At 45.4% G+C, this 19,660-nt stretch overlaps 1 protein-coding gene and 1 pseudogene across 1 annotated transcript in view; both read left to right on the top strand.

The window, feature by feature from the left end:
- LOC126095557 (atherin-like) overlaps positions 1–11,214 on the top strand; it is a 60,630-nt gene extending 49,416 nt beyond the window's left edge. The window contains exon 2 of the mRNA XM_049910335.1: positions 10,799–11,214. Coding sequence (XP_049766292.1) covers positions 10,799–11,214 — 416 coding nt within the window. The remainder of the gene's footprint in view (positions 1–10,798) is intronic.
- LOC126096041 (5S ribosomal RNA) lies at positions 9,480–9,597 on the top strand (annotated as a pseudogene).
- Positions 11,215–19,660: the final 8,446 nt, after the last annotated feature.

The following is a 19,660-nucleotide window of genomic DNA, read 5'->3' as shown; positions in this document are numbered from 1 at the left end:
TCCGTAACTGAAAGTGTTGCCGATTCAGAATTTTGTGAACGGACTGACCTCTCGATTATACCTCATAAATGTTCGATCTGCATGGCCATATCACTCGCTCAAACTGTCCAGAATGTTCTTCAAACCAATTACGAACAACTGTGGCCCGGTGACATTTTCATCCTTGTTTGGTAACACAAAGTCCATGAACAGCTGCAAATGGTTTCCAAGCAGCAGAACATAACCATTTCCAGTCGATGGTCGGTTCAGTTAGAACAGAGGACCGTGTCCACTACATATAAACACAGCCCACATCATTATGGAGCTACCGCCAGCTTGCGCAAGGTCTTGTTTGCAACTTGGGCTCATGGCTGCACCACACTGGAACGATACCATCAGCTCTTACAAAATGAAATCGGGACTCATCTGATCGCACCACAGTTTTCCAGTCGTCTATGGTCACGAGCCCAGGAGAGGCGCTGCAAGCGATGTCGTGCTCTTAGCAAAGGCGCTCGCGTCTGTGGCCTGCTGCCGTAGCCCATTAAGGGAAAACTTAACCGCACTGTTCTAACCGATACGTTTGTCGTGCGTCCTACATAGATTTCTGAGGCTGTTTCACGCAGTGTTGCTTGTCTGCTAGCTCTGACAACTCCACGCAAACGCATCTGTTCTCGGTGGTATAGTGAAGACTGTCGGCTACTGCCCTCTCCGTGGTGAGCGGTAATGCCTCAAATGTGGTATTCTCGGCACATCCTTGACACTGTAGATACCGGAATACTGAATTCCCTAACGATTTCGGAAATGGAATGTCCCATGCGTCCAGTTCCACCTATCACTCCGCGTTCAAACTCTGTTGATTATCATCATGCAAGCTTCGGAAAATGGTTTACATGTATCACCTGAGTACCTATGACACCTCCGCCAATGCACTGCCCTTTGATACCCTGTGTAGGCAATACTACCGCCATCTGTATATGTACCTATCACTGTCCATTCGCTTTTGTCATCACAGTGTATACTTTGTAAGATAAAGTTACTTTCCTAGTTTATAAATCACCTTTACTGAGAAAACTTCTACATCTACAACTACATCTACATGGTTACTCTGCAATTCACACTTAAGTGCCTGGCAGAGGGTTCATCGAACCATTTTCATACTACTTCTCCACCATTCCACTCTCGAATGGCGCGTAGGAAAAAGAAACAATTAAATCTTTCCGTTCGAGCTCTGATTTCTCTTATTTTATGATGATCATTTCTCCCTATGTAGGTGGGTGTCAACAAAATATTTACGCATTCTGAAGAGAAAGTCGGTGATTGAAATTTCGTAAATAGATCTCGCCGCAAAGAAAACCGCCTTTGTTTCAGTGACTGCCACCCCAACTCGCGTGTCATATCAGTGACACTCTCACCCCTATTGCGCGATAACACGAAACGAGCTGCCCTTCTTTGCACTTTTTCGATGTCCTCGTCAATCCTACCTCGTAAGGATCCCATGCCGCGCAGCAATATTCCAGCAGAGGACAGACGAGTGTAATATAGGCTGTCTCTTTAGAGGGGTTTGTCGCATCTTCAAAGTGTTCTGCCAACAAAGCGCAGTCTTTGTTTCGACTTTCCCACAATATTATCTATGTGGTCTTTCCAATTTAAGCTGCTCGTAATTGTAATTCCTAGGTATTAAGCCGGATTGGCAACCCTTAGATTTGTGTGATTTATCGTATACCCAAAATTTATCAAAAAATGGTTCAAATGGCTCTAAGCACTATGGGACTTAACATCTAAGGTCATCAGTCCCCTAGACTCAGAACTACTTAAACCTAACTAACCTAAGGACATCATACACATCCATGCCCGAGGCAGGATTCGAACCTGCGACCGTAGCTGCAGCGCCGTTCCGGACTGAAGCGCCTAGAACCGCTAGGCCACAGCGGCCGGCCCAAAATTTATCGGATTTCTTTTAGTACCCATGTGGATGACCTCGCTCTTTTCTTTGTTTAGTGCGAATTGCCACTTTTCGCTCCATACAGAAATTCTCTCTAGATCATTTTGTAATTGGAATGATCGTCTGATGATTTTACTAGACGGTAAATTACAGCATCTTCTGCAAACAATCTGAGGGGGCTGCTCCGATTATCACCTAGAACATTTATATAAATGAGGAACAGCAGAGGGCCTATGACACTACCTTGCGGGACGCCAGATATCACTTCTGTTCTACTCGATGATTTACCGTCTATCGCTACGAACTGTGATCTCTCTGAGAAGAGGGTTAGAAAATTTTACACCTAACAGAGCCACAAAAGTGGGTGGCAGGTGAAAAATGTTGAGTATCCATGCTCTAGACGAATAATTAAAAATACGAGGGGGGACCCAAAAGTAACCGGAATCGTAATGAAGCACATCGTGTACTTGTAGTAGCAGGTTGCGCCGCCAGAGGGTTGTAGTAGGATCTCTGCTGAGTCGTTTTGCCACGCGGCGCCACCCAACCGTGAGAAGTGTGGTTTCTTTGGCAGTTCTTTGAGTGTGCATACAGTGCAGACGTGACACGAGGAAATGGCTAGTTCTTACGAACAACGTGCGGCAGTGAAGTTTTGTTTCTTGCTCGGCAAGAACGCAGCAGAAACTGTTGCGATGATTCAGACAGCCTACAAAGACCATGCTCTTAGTAAAACGCAAGTGTACGAATGGTTTTCTCGGTTTAAAAAGGGAGAAATGGTGGTTGAAGATCAGCCCCATTCCGGTCGACCTCCAACTGCTCGAAGCGAAGACAACAGCGACAAAATCCGTGATCTCATCAGTGAAGATCGACGCAGGACAATCGACCAACTCGAGAACTTGCCCGGGTTCTCCTGGAGCTCAGTTCAGCGCATCTTGACCATCGATTTGGGGATGCGAAGAATGGCAGCAAAATTCGTGCCGAAGCTTCTTACCGGAGACCAAAGGGATCGTCGCGTTCAGGCCTGTCTGGAAATGAAGGCCGCGTTCAAAGATGATCCACATTTTTTCAACAAAATCATTACAGGCGATGAGTCGTGGTGCTACGGGTACGATCCAGAAAGTAAACAACAGTCATCACAATGGAAGTCACCTGGTTCACCTCGACCAAAAAAAGCTCGACAAGTGAAATCGAATGTGTAAACGATGTTGATTTGTTTTTTTGACATCAAAGGGATTGTACACACTGAATTTGTCCCTGAAAACCAGACAGTAAACCAACATTTCTATTTGGAGGTTATCAAACGGCTTCGCAGAAGATTGTCGCGAAAATGTCCGGCTTTGTGGGATTCTGGCGTGTGGAACCTGCATCACGACAACGCTCCCGCACACACGGCTCTCAGCGTTCGCCAGTTTTTGGCCTCAACGAAGACGACTACTTGGCCCACGCGCCCTATTCGCCGGATTTAGCACCCTCGGACTTCTTCCATTTCCCGAGGATGAAAAGTGACTTGAGAGGGAAGCGTTTTGCGGATGTGGAAGACGTAAAACGCAATGTCATGAAAGTGCTAGCAGGTATCAAAGAGGACGAATTTAAAAGGTGCTTCAAATGGAATGAAGGTTTCGACAAGTTTATTAAGCTAATGGAGAGTACTTCGAAGGAGATTAAGATTGTATTTGAAAACAATGAAGTATATGCTTTTTAGAAAGTAATTCCGTTTATTTTTGGGTCCCCCCTCGTATGGTTCTTCTCAAAAAGCAAAAATTCCCTATTTTTCTGAACAGGCTTCATACATATTATGCCTATAGATTCGTGAACGTTGTACCCTCCATCATTCACCGTTCGAATGCAGAAATGCCGGGCTGCGCAGTGTTTAGCTGGTTGTGGACGAGCGCGGCTGCAGCGGCAGGGAGGCGGGTGCGCGGAGCAGTTATCTGTCGAGGGGAGCGGCGCGGCGCGGCGCGGCGGCGTGTGGGGATGCGCCGCCAGGGGGAGCTGCCCTCGGCGAGCCGGCACCCGCTCTCGCCAGCCACTCACCGCTGCGGTCGATTCGTTTTTCATTATTTAAGACGTCCATTCACTGCTGGGTACAGCCTCGACGTGATTATACAACACTAGAGACGAGCACCGCCAATCTAATAGGGGCGAATCTGTGCGATGCCTTTCTAAGCAGAGCACGGAGGCAGTAAACCTAGAAAAAAATCTCCACGATAACAACAATTACTCTCGCAAACAAGCACTATTACTTTCTGAGCGTTGTTAACAGGAAATATACACTATGTGATCGAACGTATTCGGACACCTGGCTGAAAATGACTTACAAGTTTGTGGCGCCCTCCACCGGTAATGCTGGAATTCAATATGATGTTGACACACCCTTAGCCTTGATGACACCTTCCACTCTCGTAGGCATACGTTCAATCAGGTGCTCGAAGGTTTCTTGGGGAGTGGCAGCCCATTCTTCACGGAGTGCTGCACTGAGGAGAGGTATCGATGTCGGTCGGTGAGGCCTGGCACGAAGCCGGTGTTCCAAATCATCCCAAAGGTGTTCTATCGAATTCAGGTCAGGAATCTGTGCAGGCCAGTCCATTACAGGGATGTTATTTCTCGAGTAACCACTCCGCCACAAGTCGTGCATTACGAACAGGTGTTCGATTGTGTTGAAAGATGCAATCGCCATCGCCGAATTGCTCTTCAAAGGTGGGAAGCAAAAAGATGCTTAAAACATCAACGGAGGCCTGCTCTGTGATAATGCTACGCAAAACAACAGGGGTGCAAGCCCCCTCCATGAAAAACACGACCACACCGTAACACCACCGCCTCCGAATTTTACTGTTGGCACTACATTTCTCTTTCCAAATTTCCCCTTGTTTTATTTTACTGCTTGCTCAATCTACAGATTGAATAACATAAGAGTTGCTATCCTGTCTCACTCCCTTCTCAATTACTGCTTCCCTTTCATATCTTTACATTCTTACATCTGCAGACTAGTTTCATCTTTCGCTCCCTGTCGTGTTTACTCCCGCTATGTTCAGAATTCCACAAATTCAGTGACGCACCTCCTGCACGTTTCGCAACAGTCCGCGCTACGAAAGGTGGTTTTTCAGGTTTCTGACAGATCGTCAATTAATGTGACTCAACAGTGTCTCATAACGCTGTCTACATGTCCAGTTACTGGTTTACATTAGCTGAGACGAGTTACTGATACACTATGTGATCAAAAGTATCCGGACACACCCAAAAACATACGTTTTTCAAATTAGGTGCATTGTGTTGCCACCTACTGCCAGGTACTCCATATCAGGAACCTCAGTAGTCATTAGACATAGAATGGGCGCTCCGCGAAACTCACGTACTTCGAACGTGGTTAGGTGATTGGGTGTCACTTGTGTCATATGTCTGTACGAGAGATTTCCACACTCCTAAACATCCCTAGGTCCACTGTTTCCAATGTGGCAGATGACGTTCACCGGGCATTCGCCCTACCCACACCCTGCCATCGGATCGCCACATAGTGTACAGTGATTCGTTACTCCACACAACATTTTTCAACTGTTCAGTCGTCCAATGTTTACGCTCCTTACACCAAGCGAGGCGTCGTTTGGCATTTACCGGCGTGATGTGTGGCTTAAGAGCAGCCGCTCGACCATGAATTCCAACTTTTCACACCTCCTGCCTAACTGTCATAGTACTTGCAGTGGATAGTGATAGTTTGGAATTCCTGTGTGATAGTCTGGATAGATGTCTGACTATTACACATTACGACCCTCTTCAACTGTTGGCGGTCTCTGTCAGTCACCAGACGAGGTCAGTCTGTACGCTTTTGTGCTGTACGTGTCCCTTCACGTTTCCACTTCACTATCACATCGGAAGCAGTGGACCTAGGGATGTTTAGGAGTGTGGAAATCTCGCGTACAGACATATGACACAAGTGACACCCAATCACCTGACCACGTTCGAAGTACGTGAGTTTCGCGGAGCGCCCATTCTATGTCTAATGACTACTGAGATTCCTGATATGGAGTACCTGGCAGCACAATGCACCTAATATGAAAAACGTATGTTTTTGGGTGTGTCCGGATACTTTTGATCACATAGTGTATCAGTAACTCGTCTCAGCTAATGTAAACCAGTAACTGGACATGTAGACAGCGTTATGAGACACTGTTGAGTCACATTAATTGACGATCTGTCAGAAACCTGAAAAACCACCTTTCGTAGCGCGGACTGTTGCGAAACGTGCAGGAAGTGCGTCACTGAGTTTGTGGAATTCTGAACATAGCGGGAGTAAACACGACAGGGAGCGAAAGATGAAACTAGTCTGCAGATGTAAGAATGTAAAGATATGAAAGGGAAGCAGTAATTGAGAAGGGAGTGAGACAGGATAGCAGCTCTTATGTTATTCAATCTGTAGATTGAGCAAGCAGCAAAATAAAACAAGGGGAAATTTGGAAAGAGAAATGGTTTACGGAGCAGAAGTTAAAAACTTTCAGATTTGCTAATAAAACAGTAAAAATGTACATGTTGTGTGACGTGTGACTAGGGCTTCGCGTTGGGTAGACCGTTCATCGGGTGCAAGTCTTTCGATTTCGGCGTCTTGGGCGTCGGTGGGTATGAAATGACGATGATTAGGACAACACAACACCAAGTCCCTTAGCGGAGAAAATCTCCAGCCCAACCGGGAATCTAACCCGGGCCCCTAGGATTGACATTCTACGCGCTGACCACTTTTTTTTTTTTTTTAATATCACAGATTTTACACTCGTACTACAAAAATGAACATTTGAACGGAAGTCAAACTGTAGCCTCATACAGGTTCGTCTTATGAAGCTCAAACGCTGACCACTTTTTTTTAGTAGAGTGGTCAGTTACGAGCAGGTGGAGACAAGGCGGGCAGGGGTCGGTACCCGAGGCCTGGCCGCGATGCCTCCCCCCTCCCATCCCTGAATCACTCCCGCGCCACTCAGCTACCGGGGGCGGACAATGAAAGAGGAATTCTGCTACAGACGGCAAAGGACTCGGTAGAGCAGCTAAACAGAATGGATAATTTGTAGAAAATAGATTATAAGATGAGTATCAATAAAAGTGAAACAGGAGTAAGGGAACGTATTCGATGGTGAGGGAATTAGATTAGGAAATGAGAAACTACATGTTGTCAACAAATTTGGCTATTCGGATAGTAAAATAAACGACGACCGACAAAATAGAGACCATACAAAATGCAGAATGGCAATAGCAAGAAAGGAAGTTCGGAAAAGAGGTATCTAACATGGAATATAAGTGTAAGTCTTCGGTAATGTTTTCTGATGGCGTTTGTCTGGTTTGTATCCTTGTACTGATGTGAAACCTGGACTACAAATAGTTGAGATAAGAAGACCATAAATGTTAAAAAAAGTACAAAAATCCATTTGCCGAGTGGTCTCCCTCCAAATTTTGAAATATTCTTCGAGGTATGCTGACAGACTGAATAGTATGTACAAGGTACCCTGTCAGGTTAACAGTTGGAGACAATGCACTCTGGCCGGCCGCGGTGGTCTAGCGGTTCTGGCGCTGCAGTCCGGAACCGCGGGACTGCTACGGTCGCAGGTTCGAATCCTGCCTCGGGCATGGGTGTGTGTGATGTCCTTAGGTTAGTTAGGTTTAAGTAGTTCTAAGTTCTAGGGGACTTATGACCTAAGATGTTGAGTCCCATAGTGCTCAGAGCCATTTGAACCATTTGGTGAGAGTGGGGCAAAACGTTCCTGAGCACGAATGCGAAACAGCAATGCCTATGTTATTAAGAAGTACGATATGCGTGGCTGTCTGAAGCAGGATTGCTACATGATTCCTAATAACACAGGCACTGCTGTTTTGCATTTATTCGGCAGTACCAGGCCCTCAGCTCTCAATAAAAATGTCCTTTCTGGACGGGAATACACGTAACCAACGAGTGCAGATTGCGACACATGGACAACGACAAACTGAAATTTGGGTCCGGCTATCATTCGTGTACGGATAGACGAAGCGGATAAGGCGACCGCTCGCTTAAAGTCGGAAATCCGGGTTCGAGTCCCGGTCTTGCACAAATTTTTGTTGTGTCATTCCAATATACACCCCGTGGTGGTTCATATTTGTAGCTGCGAGTACATTTCCTGTTATTCGAGCAGTTTATATAGTGACGAGTGTATTCTGGTAATGCACCCCAGCATTCTCTAATGTGGTAACTATAAGACTTGGTTGCGATAACAGGATACACTTGCAGTGTTATACCAGGTCGATAACAATGGAAGAGTGCTCCAAGATGAAGACGTAATTGCTTCGAGTTCGACTACAAATATATTAAAAAAATAAACACAGCTAAGTGGAGGAAAGCGGTTTTGACTGGTACGCTCCACAGTCAGTTTGGAACTCCAGTGTGTCACATACAAAACTTTTCGCATAACTTTACGTGATTTACGGACTTGGTAAAATGGTATGGCAAGATACCAGTGGTTATCTTCTAGCCATTCACGGATGTACTTCGTTGAATCGATACACGAGGGCATGCTGAAAAGCAGTGCCTACTAATATTTTCCGTGTATCTCTCAAGGCTTTTTAAACAAAACGTTACTGACATTCTACAACTCTATTCTTCACGTCTACATACTTATTTCTCAGCATCATCACATTTCTCCCAACGAGAGACCAGTTTGATGATACCGTCACTTTTTATTTATTTCATTCATTAACAGTACAGAGTAAGCCACCGCCTTGAAATGTAAGGTGGGTCGGATTCTTCTGAGATATCGCCACTGTTGAATGTTTGACTTCATTGACGGAACCACAAACTCAGCTCCGTTTGCACCGCTTCATGACTGTCAAAGTGAAGTCTTCGAAGGCGTTGTTTAAGTTTTGTAAACAGATGAAAATCGGATGGGATGAGGTTGGGACTGTAAAGAAGGGATGATCGAAGACAGTGAACCGAAGGCGTCGGATGTCGCAGCGCTGGGCTGTGATCTGTCTTTGTCTTGCTGAAGGAAAGTGTGCCCCATATCAGGACGAACTCTCCGAAATTTGAATTCTATTACAGCAGACTGTTTCCGACGGACCAACATACTAACGTTACACCTCGCCATGTTACACGCTGCAATTCGAAGGCCTCTGACTCAGACGGCTGCAAATATGTAGATATGAAGAATAAAGGTGAAGAATGTTCGTAACATTAGTTTTATTTAATGAGTTTTCACATACAAAATTCGGAGGCATTACTTTTCAGCACACTCTCACAGATGTGGCACGTTTCCCCAGTACGCTTATGAATGTATATGCTGGAATGTATGTTACATCAATGACGAACATGACTAAATTAGAGCATTAGGAAATTTACAATCTTCCATATAATAAAATTTATTACGGCTGGCTGTCTCCGTAATGCCATAGCAGACGACGATAGCGAGATTAAATACAAGACAATATAAATTGTTGTCCATAGCAAGATATATTTATTTTCATAGGAAGGGATGTCATACGAGTTGAGTCATCGAAGAAGATATACTGAAATCCAAGAAAAGTCAACTTCAATTTTCGTTATGCCCAGAACATGACCGGCAACGGGCTTGCCGCAGTGGATACACCGGTTCCCGTGCGATCACCGCAGTTAAGCGCTGTCGGGCGTGGTCGGCACTTGGATGGGTGACCATCGAGGTCGCCATGCGCTGTTGCCATTTTTCGGTGTGCACCCAGCCAATTGAAGAGCTACTCGACCGATTAGTAGTCAAGAATACCATCATAACGACCGGGAGAGCAGGGTGCTGACCCCACGCCCCACCTATCCGCATCCTCCACGAGGATGACACGGCGGTCGGATGGTCCCGGTAGGCCACTCGTGGCCTGAAGACGGAGTACTTTTTAAGAGTTTTCACATAAAAAAATTAGGAGGCATTACTTTTCACCATACTCTGATAGGTGTGGCACGTTTCCCCAGTATGCTTATGAATGAATATGCTGGAATGTGTGTTACATCAATGACAAACATGACTACATTAGAGCATTAAGAAATTTGCAATCTTCCACATAATAATATTTATTACGGCTGGCTATCTTCGTGATGCCGTAGCACACGACGATAGAGAGATTACATATAAGACAATATAAATTGCTGTCCACAGCAAGATATGCCTATTTTCTTCGGAAGGAATGTCATACGAGTTGAGCCATCAAAGAAGAGATACTGAAATCCCAGAAAAGTCAACTTTAATTTTCTTTACACCCAGAGGATGATCGCAAACATATATCAGTTTATTATCAATTTCAGATCTGAACATTGACGTATAAAAACAGTCCATGGAATACAAACAGTTACTCCAATTCCGCATTTGATTTTAACTGATGTCGCCACAATGGATTTATTCCACATACTTTTCTATATACTGCCATATCAAAATGGATAGTAAAATGATGTACCGCTGCGATCAAATACGAGGATTAAAATGAATTAAAATTAGATAAGAATATGTTGTGATGTTTCTTCCCTAATGGTTTTCTCATCGGCGTGACGATGGTAACTGAGCAGGAAAGAAGACGCGTTCGACACAGTTCTCATTTAAGGGAGGATGAAGTAGGGGTGGTACTCCTTGGGAAGTGGAAGGGGCAAAGTGTGAGAGGGGGAGGGGTGAGGGGCGAGATCCGGGGACAGGGAGGGGAACCCCACGTTCTGACTGTGCCCAGGCTCTGCGCGTCTTAGGCATCGGCGATTGTGTACCGGGAGGAGAGGTTTGTTTACTCCAGAATGTACGGGTGCGGCAAGAGGCGAGCGGTCAGCACTGAGAGGTGGCGCAGCGCCGGCGGCGACGCGCTGTCCGCTTATCGGGGATATCGGCGGCCGTGGTCGACCGGAGCGATGCGCGCGGCGCCGCCAATCGATAGCAATCCGCGCCGCCCGCCATTCCGGCCGACGCGCCGCCCGGAACCAATCCCGCTCGGCCGGCGCCCGCGCTGAGGCGCGACGCCAGCGCCGCGTCGCGACGCTTCACCACGCCGCGCCGCGCGACGCCGCTGGCCGGACGCCGCCGCCGCCTGGGCCGGCGACGCCGCGGCTGCGGCTTTACGACGCGCGGCCGCCGCCAACAAAAGAAGGCGACGCGACGCCGGGCCGGCGCTGGCGGCCGGTGCTGTCATCTTCCCGCCCTGCCATCCCCTCCCCCGGTCCTCGGGCGGCCCCCTCCACTTCCCCCCCACCACCAGCGCCGCCGGCGGCGTCGCCACGCCCACCGGCGCGCCACGGGGAGGAACTGGAGTCGGGCCGCGCGCAGTACACCGTTGATACTGGCGCGGCCTCGTGAACGCTGGCCGCGAACAGATGCCGCACGGCGGTGGTCAGACGGCTAACCATCTGAGCGGGGAGCGCGCCTCACTGCCCTACGACACCCCTCTCCGCTTCATTAAGTGGCGCGGCGCGGCGCATGCCCAGCGGCCGTAGCGTGCAAGTGTGCCTGACGCCACAACAAAGCCCGCCCAACCCCGCCGTCTCTTGATTACCGCAAGCACTGGTTTCTTCTTTCGATTCTAAACGCCGCTCCGTGCTTCTTTTTTTCGCATTTAACGTCCCGTGAACAATCACGTCGTTATATGTGTACCACCAGCCAGCTTTGCGGATGACGGGTGAAAGAGGGGATGCGATGAGGTGAGCATGGGGGTGGGGGTGCGGGGGGAGGGGATTCCACATCTACATATTCTACAAGCCACCAGGGGAGGATTCAGGGTTCGGTTCTGGGGCAGGGGGACAGTATTTTACTGTATCCCTGCCACAATCCTACCCACCCACATATAATTTACGGTTACACCCACAACTAACATACCACAGGTCTCTAGAATATAATAAAAATAAAGTATTGGGCTGGTGCATAGGTTAGTAGCGTTTTTCTATAAGTTTAATAAACAAAAAAGAGACCTTATCATCAATAACATACACTTCTTCACTATTTACAGCAGTTTGCCAGGGCTGGTGCTACTTTTCGATCCCGCGACTGGGGAGAAATCACGTGGTTTTAAGGCGAAAACTCGTCGAGCAATGTTAGGGTCTCATTTTAATCTGGAAGGAAGTTCCTTGAAGGTAGTTCGATAGAGAGTGGACAAGGTGAAAATCTGTGTTCGCCAGACCAGGTGAATAATCCAACTCCGATATAGTATTTTTTGTCATACTAGCAGAACGCAGGCAGGAGTTATTGTGGAGTAGTATCACTTTACTCAGTTTTACTGGTCGTTGTTCTTGGACTGCGTCTGCAAGATGTCTCAGTTATTGACAATAAATGTCAACAGAGGTGGTTACACCTCGGGGAAGCAATTCGTAGTTCACCACACAGCCGCTGTTCCACTAGGTTGCACAACATTATCTTTCGTGGATCGCACAGGTCTTTGTAGGGGGAGTCGCTGCTTTGTTTGGGCTCTACCATTCCCTTCTCTTCCTTATATTTGCATAAAGACACCACATGTTAGCGTAAAGACACGCCAACGATACAGATAGGAACGGTCAGTGTTGTTCATGAGTCAACTGACGGCGAGCAAGCTGAGACACACTTATGACCAGCCACTGATTTTTTGTGATATTGGCTAAGAGCAAGCGATACCTATACATCCTCTTTTTGAACCTTCCCCGTTGCGTGCAAATGTCGCACGATGGTAGAATGATCACATTTGCGAGTTCTCCAGTACAGTGACATGCATCATCGGAGGTTAGTGCCTTTAAACATATATCTGTCAAGCCCCGAAGTTCTTCCTGAACACGGAGAGTCGCTAATGTCAAAACGATCCTCCTTAAAACGAGAAAAACTTTTTCTTGCCGTGCTCTGTACAATGGTATTATCCTCATGCCCGGCGCAAACGTTTCTGGTTGCCTCGGCTGTTGTCACTCCTCCACTGAACTCTAAGAAGAATATGTCGGAAATGTTCCGATTTCTCCACTTTCTTCCGACTCCATTTTCCAGCGTCCAGAGCTCCACTCACTATCTCCAAATGACAAAAGCACAATATGCAAACTGAAATAGCAACAGTGAACTACAAATAAAAAATGGCAATCGATAAGTAAACCAATAGCAACCGGATTACTACCAAACAAAACAAAAACGCTACGGAGCTATGCACTTATCTTATATATAAAATGTTTCAGTATAATCGTAACGATTTGTTGACAGCGTGGTGTTACTCCCCCCACCCCCTCCCCCTGCCCCTCCTCTAGGATCGGCACCTGTAAGCCACTGTACTGTGCATGTCAGACGGTACATCGTACCTGTATTATTAGTTTTCTTTTCCCTAATAGTGTGGTCCGGGGTGTGCTACTAAATAGTTGTTTCGATTTTACGCATAGTAATTCGAAGACCGACACAGGCGTCTTTTTCAGGTGCCATGGGGTTTGCTTTTATATGTAGGACTATTGTTGGTCTCGCGCCGCTATTTGATAACCGAGTTCGAATGCAGACTCCCTCTACGTCTTTTGATCCTCTTTTGTGTTTCATATTCCGTGAACCACAGATTCTCTCAGCGTCTTCCAGCTCTAGTGGACGTGGTGGCCGGCGAGATTTAAAAAGGAAAGGTACATACTTTGAGTGCTGATACTGATTTTGAACAGAAAACTTCGTATGCATATGCCTTATCTGAATGTTTTACGAGATAGAACAAATTTAGTATCATTTTTGTACGTTTTCGTCGAATAACTCGAAAGCTGCACACTCCACCGAAAACGTGTCGAATTACAATTATTAAACTAAATTAAATTCCCTACAAAAAAGGTCCTGCTCATTTTTTCTCTAGGACTGATAGCTTGCGCGTAGAGAGCGTGGGAATACTGAAAATCTCGGGCGGCTCGCATGCGCTGTAGCTTGGGAAGGTGTTTGTAGACTAATTTGAGGTAACTTTCCGACTCGATGGATCACAAGTGTTCTGCACCAAATTGTTCGTCTCACCGTCCGATTTACTACTGTGGTACATTGTAAACAATGGTAGTGTTTGAAGAATGCAGAAAATAAACAGTAATGTACGTTAAATGTTTTCTCTCTCGGAAACTATTCGCAGTAGGGCATATGCCCATACGAAGTTTGTTTCGAATCAATGATACTATCATCCCTCAAAGCATGTGTCTTTCCTCTTGACTCACCCTGTATACTGAATGCCGGACCCCAAGCGTTATTTAAATTGAAAGCCGCGTCCCCGTTTATTAAGTTTTCTGACAAACTTTTTTCGATAGACTCCTTAATTATCCTATCCCACAAGCTTGGTGTTTGCACCACAATACAGGTCTCGTTGTGCGATACACAAGACCGTCTTCAACACTGAAAATAAAACTTTTTATTTTAGTTGAAGGGATCGAAACACACTGGATGTCATGTTTCTGTAGGAGTCTGTCGAAACTATTGTTCAGTAAAACTGTGTTAGGGCTATAAATGGCTAATAGTGACATTAGTTCTAATGGACAAAGAAACATTTTATTTGCTATCGACATATTACATGCTGTAACGATGACATTCGCATTTTTTACGTTTGATTACGATTTTATTGCTATTGGTGTAGAACCAGTCTCTTTTTTGTGCAGTTACAAACAAAACTTTTCATTGGACTTGCCTCTCACACAAGTGCAAGTTATTGCATTGTGTGACTGTCACTGGCACATCCAGTCCTTGTTCAACTGAACTTTCCATACGGGCATGGTCTGAGGATGGTTGTGTTGACAAATAAAATTATTTTATTTCTATGTATGTATGCGATCTAGGCAATTAAAAGACTTTTAAAATTTTTTTTAATTTTAAGAAATTATTTTTGATTGCTTTGTCCTTCCCTCAAAATGTTAGTCATTACTCTTTCCTCTTGATTAAAGATATTATCTTACACAAGCGACTCTGGCAGTGTTTCGCAAGAGCTAAAAAGGTATCTGAATTTGATGTACGTCGTAATGTGTAGTATTCCTGGGAATGGTGTCAGCACGCGAACTTCGGCCCCTTGTTGTGACTTCGTAGACTTTGATGGTATGTAACTCGAAATCAAAATAAATCATAAAGAATGTGAACAAAAAACTCCATTGTTTTGGTTTTCGGTTTTTATTGTTTTTAGGGATTTTTAAATTTTTGTTCACAACACAATTACAAAACTTCAGAATACCCAACATTTTTCGTTTTTTGGATACTCTATGGTAAGAGTATGAACTGCATTTGTGAACTACCAATTCTGGAAAGGACAGTGTACAACTGACAATGAGAAAAATTTGTCTAATTTTTAAAATGCCCTACTTTCATAGCTAAAACTGACTGCGAGGAAGAAAACAAAGAAGCACGTTAATATGTATAAATTTTTGTTTAAAATTATGTACGCCGAGAAACTATATGTATGGGAGAAACAAATTGTCTAATGGTTTAAATGTCGTGCTTTTGTAGTTTAAACCGACTGTGGGAAAGGAAAATAAACCACTCTTTTTCGCCACACTGCATAGCATTTTAACAGAAGAGTTGTATATTAATTTTATTTTTTTATATTTTACGCCCGTGTCAGTCGAATGTTTAATAGAATAGCCTATAAAATTTGAAATATATCGGTCAAGAACTTCTCGAAATTTTTGCTAACAACGTTTCCGCTGTCGATATTGTATTTAATTATCATGTAACAGGGTGTTCCAGAAATGTTGTGACAATCTTCGAGGGGCTGTAGATGTCATGAGGAACAAATAGAGATAGAGACTTCTTTCCGGACACGACATCCAGCAATGCTACAGAACGCCCAAGTTATAGGCCACCTCTTCGGCAAAATATGGCTTTGTACGTTGATAGACCGTAGGCGAAATATCTTGCAATGTTGTTTGTTATTCAGTAATCACGACTGATTTCTATAATCGCCAATGGAGAAGACGGAGCTAGCTGTTGTGCCGATTGCTCCAATGCTCTGTTGCCTCGGTGGTTGACGATTTCGGACACAGATTTCCAAACCCAATCTATTTTTCTCCTGCACACCGAAAACATTGAGGTTTCCAAGAGAAAAGTAAACTGCGGATGTAAGAGGGGCGTTTGAAAAGTCCGTGCGAAGTCCGAGAGATGGCACCACCGGCACGTATCGAGGTCATGTTTAGTTAGTAGCATCTTTGGAAAGAATGCACACCAAGTTTCAGCCATATTGGTCTATTTATTTGTGTTTGGCACTCGTGTCAATCAAGAAAGTCGATTGATTGTCAATAAATGGACGAAAAAGAATTTCGTGTGGCGATTAAACATTACTTTATGAAAGGCAAACGCCTCAGGAGAGTAAAGAGAAGCTTGATAAACATTACGGTGACCCTCCGCCTTCGATTAGAACAGTTTATAAGTCGTTTCAAAATTTTCGGAGTGACCATTATAGGCACAAGTGATGCTGAACGTTCTGGACCCCCTGTGGAGGTTACGACTTCAGAAATCATTGATAAAATCCATGATATGATGATGGACCACAAGAGAGTTAAGGTGCGTGAGATTGCTAGTGCTATGGGCATCTCGAATGAAGGGTACATAATATTTTGCACAAACATTTGGACATGAGAAAGCTATCCGCAAGATGGGTAGCGCGATTGCTTATGATTGACCAAAAACGGAATTGTGTGAAGTGTTGAAAGGATGGTTTGCAGCTGTTCAGGAAGAATCTGCAGGACTTTAAGCGTCGTTTCGTCACTGTGGACGACACATGGATACATTACTATACCAAACAGCAATCTAAACAATGGGTTACCAAGGGAGAGCCTGCACCAAAAAAGGCGAAGACCATTGCTTCGGCCGGAAAGGTTGTGGCGATCGTCTTTTGGGATTCGCGAGGGATAATCCTCATCGACTATCTGGAAAAGGGTAAGACTATTACAGGTGCATATTATTCATCGTAATTGGACCGTTTGAAAACCGAGCTGCAAGAAAAACGCTGGCGATTGGACCGCAAAAATGTCCTTTTCTCATCATGACAATGCACCAGCACACACCTCAGCAGTTGCGGTCTCAAAATTATTGGAAATAGGATTCCAACTCGTTTCACATGCCCCCTACTCTCCAGACTTGGCTCCCTCGGACTACTATGTGCTCCCCAATTTGAACAAATTGCTGGCGGGACAAAGATTTTATTCAAACGAGGAGGTGATTGCAGCAACTAATAGCTATTTTGCAGACTTGGACAATTCCTATTATTCGGAAGGGATCAACAAATTAGAACAGCGTTGGACGAAGTGTATAAGTCTAAAAGGAGACTATGTCGAAAAATAAAAAAGGTTTACACCAAACACGTGACTAGTTTTGCACATACTTTTCAAATGCCCCTCGTAAACTTGTGCCCGAAACCGTCATCCACCGAGGCAACAGAGCATAGCATTTAGGGGAGATTACGCCTTTCTGAGCAGTAGCTAGCTTCATATTCACCACTGGCGATCGTAGCAGTTAACAGCGATCATTGCCAGACGTTTCGCTCGCCGCCCGTCAGTGAACGAAGTCACGTTTGGTGCCAACGGGATGGCCTAGTGGCATGTGCCAGCGCCTGTGATTTCAACGTCTGTAGTGTCGCTGAATGACGTTGCCGGATACGGAATCCTATCCACGTCTTGTTCCTCAAGACACCCTCTACAACCCCTCGAAGTCCGTCGCAACATTTCTAGGACATTTTGTGTTAAAAAGTACACAAGGTGTTTCCATAAAAGCGTACAAAATTTTAACGGTACACATTGTATGCTCCACTGAACAATTTGACGTAGGGAACCTGGGGTCTTAGAAGCCAGCTTAAGGAGATAATAGGAATAAAATAACATTACTGTGTACTTTTTTTTATTTACATTAGTTACAGTTTAATGGCCGGCCGAAGTCGCCGAGCGGTTCTAGGCGCTACAGTCTGGAACCGCGCGACCGCTACCGTCGCAAGTTCGAATCCTCCCTCGGGCATGGATGTGTTGTTGTCCTTAGGTTGGTTAGGTTTAAGTAGTTCTGAGTTCTAGGGGACTGATGACCTCAGATGTTAAGCCCCATAGTTCTCAGAGCCATTTGAACCATTTGAACAGTTTAATGCAGATACCATCACTGACACAATGAATGTACCATTTGTACTGTACCTTAAATAATGTGCTGAAACTGACGGCCATCAACCTCAATGCAAGCATGACATCGGCGAACAAGATTCTGACGCACTCTGACAAATACCTCTGGTGTGTTTCGAGTCACAACAGGGGCAGCTACAACTCTGGCAACTAATTCCATCTCCGTATTCAAAAAATGGTTCAAATGGCTCTAAGCACCATGGGACTTAACATCTGAGGTCATCAGTCCCCTAGACTTAGAACTACTTAAACCTAACTAACCTAAGGGCAGCACACACATCCTCGCCCAAGACAGGATTCGAACCTGCGACCGTAGCAGCAGCGCGGTTCCAGACTGAAGCGCCTAGAACCGCTCGGCCACAATTGCCGGCTCTCCGTATTCATTGGGGTCTCATACACAAGTGAGTTTAGATATCAACAGAGGAAATAATCAAGGAGATTCTGGTCAGGTGACCTCGCAGGTCATGGAATAAGACCTCGCCTTCCAATCCAGCGACCAGGAAATACAACATTGAGATGGCTGCGAACATCCACATTGAAGTGAGGCGGTGCTCCATCAGTTGTGTCCACATCCTCACGTTCTCCAATAACTCAGGTAGAGCTCTGCACGAATCTGAAGTTCAGGTGGCCGTTCAGACGCCAGGTAGAAGATAGTGACCAATGAGATTGTCGCCTACAATGCTGGCCCGGGTAAAAAAATTTGGAAATTATGGTAAGTTCTATGGGACCAAACTGCTGAGGTCATCGCTCCCTAGGCTTACACACTACTTAATCTAACTTCAACCAACTTACCCCGCGCGGACGGCCCGGATTTGACAGCAAAACGTACTTGATGCTGTGACTCTACTACAGCGTGAGGGTTTTCCTAATCCCACACATGGCTGTTCCTGCTGTTCGAAACACCATCACGATCAAATTAAGACTCGTCAGTGAACAGCACGATCTGGAGGAAATCTGGTCGATCAAGCCGTTGTTGGAGCAACCACTGACATAATGCGACCCTTGGTGCAAAGTCATTGCATGGACTCGTTGTGGGTGATATGGGCGTAATTGCTCGTGGAGCACTCGCCACACACTTTTATGTGCAGCGCGCATTCACGTGCAATACGACGAGTACTTGTAGTGGTGCCTGTTGGAACACGCTCCAAATCCTCCCCTTCAAAATCGGGTGTGTAGGCGGTCCTCTTTTTGCCAACTCATCCGTTTCTTCTTTGCAACGAACCAGTCTCCCGTGTTCGTCGATCGAGAGAAATAAATAATCGTCGTGACGAATGATGCTTGTTAGGAAATCGTTCCCTGCACAGCCTTTCAGTAGCGAGAGCACTGCAACGTACTTTCACATACACATGTGCATGTCAGTGAGTTCTGGGAATCTGTACCGATACTGCTCTGTCATATTGTACTGTACATCTGTGAATAGCACCGAGTAATGAACGGGTCTGTCGATTCGTAGCACGTTCTGTCACGGTAAATATAAATACGATACAACAGGGCAACCTAATGCACAAGTTAAGTAAACAGAACCTGCATCATGAGTTCCTAGTAATCAGGCCTGGTTCCCTTGTTTCCTTGCAGGAAATAAAGAATGTACATGTAAATAAACAGCACAGCACGTGTAAACTTGTACCGATGTTAGTTGTAAATAAACTGGAAAACAGTAATAGTAGGCAAAGCGGTAGATAAGTTCACTTCCATATCTCCTTACGATAGCTTCTCCA

The sequence above is a fragment of the Schistocerca cancellata genome, chromosome 8 (assembly GCF_023864275.1).
Source record: "Schistocerca cancellata isolate TAMUIC-IGC-003103 chromosome 8, iqSchCanc2.1, whole genome shotgun sequence".
In the NCBI taxonomy this organism is placed as follows: Eukaryota; Metazoa; Arthropoda; class Insecta; order Orthoptera; family Acrididae; genus Schistocerca; species Schistocerca cancellata.
Note: the sequence above shows the minus strand (reverse complement) of the source record. Positions and strands in the feature narration are given on the sequence as shown.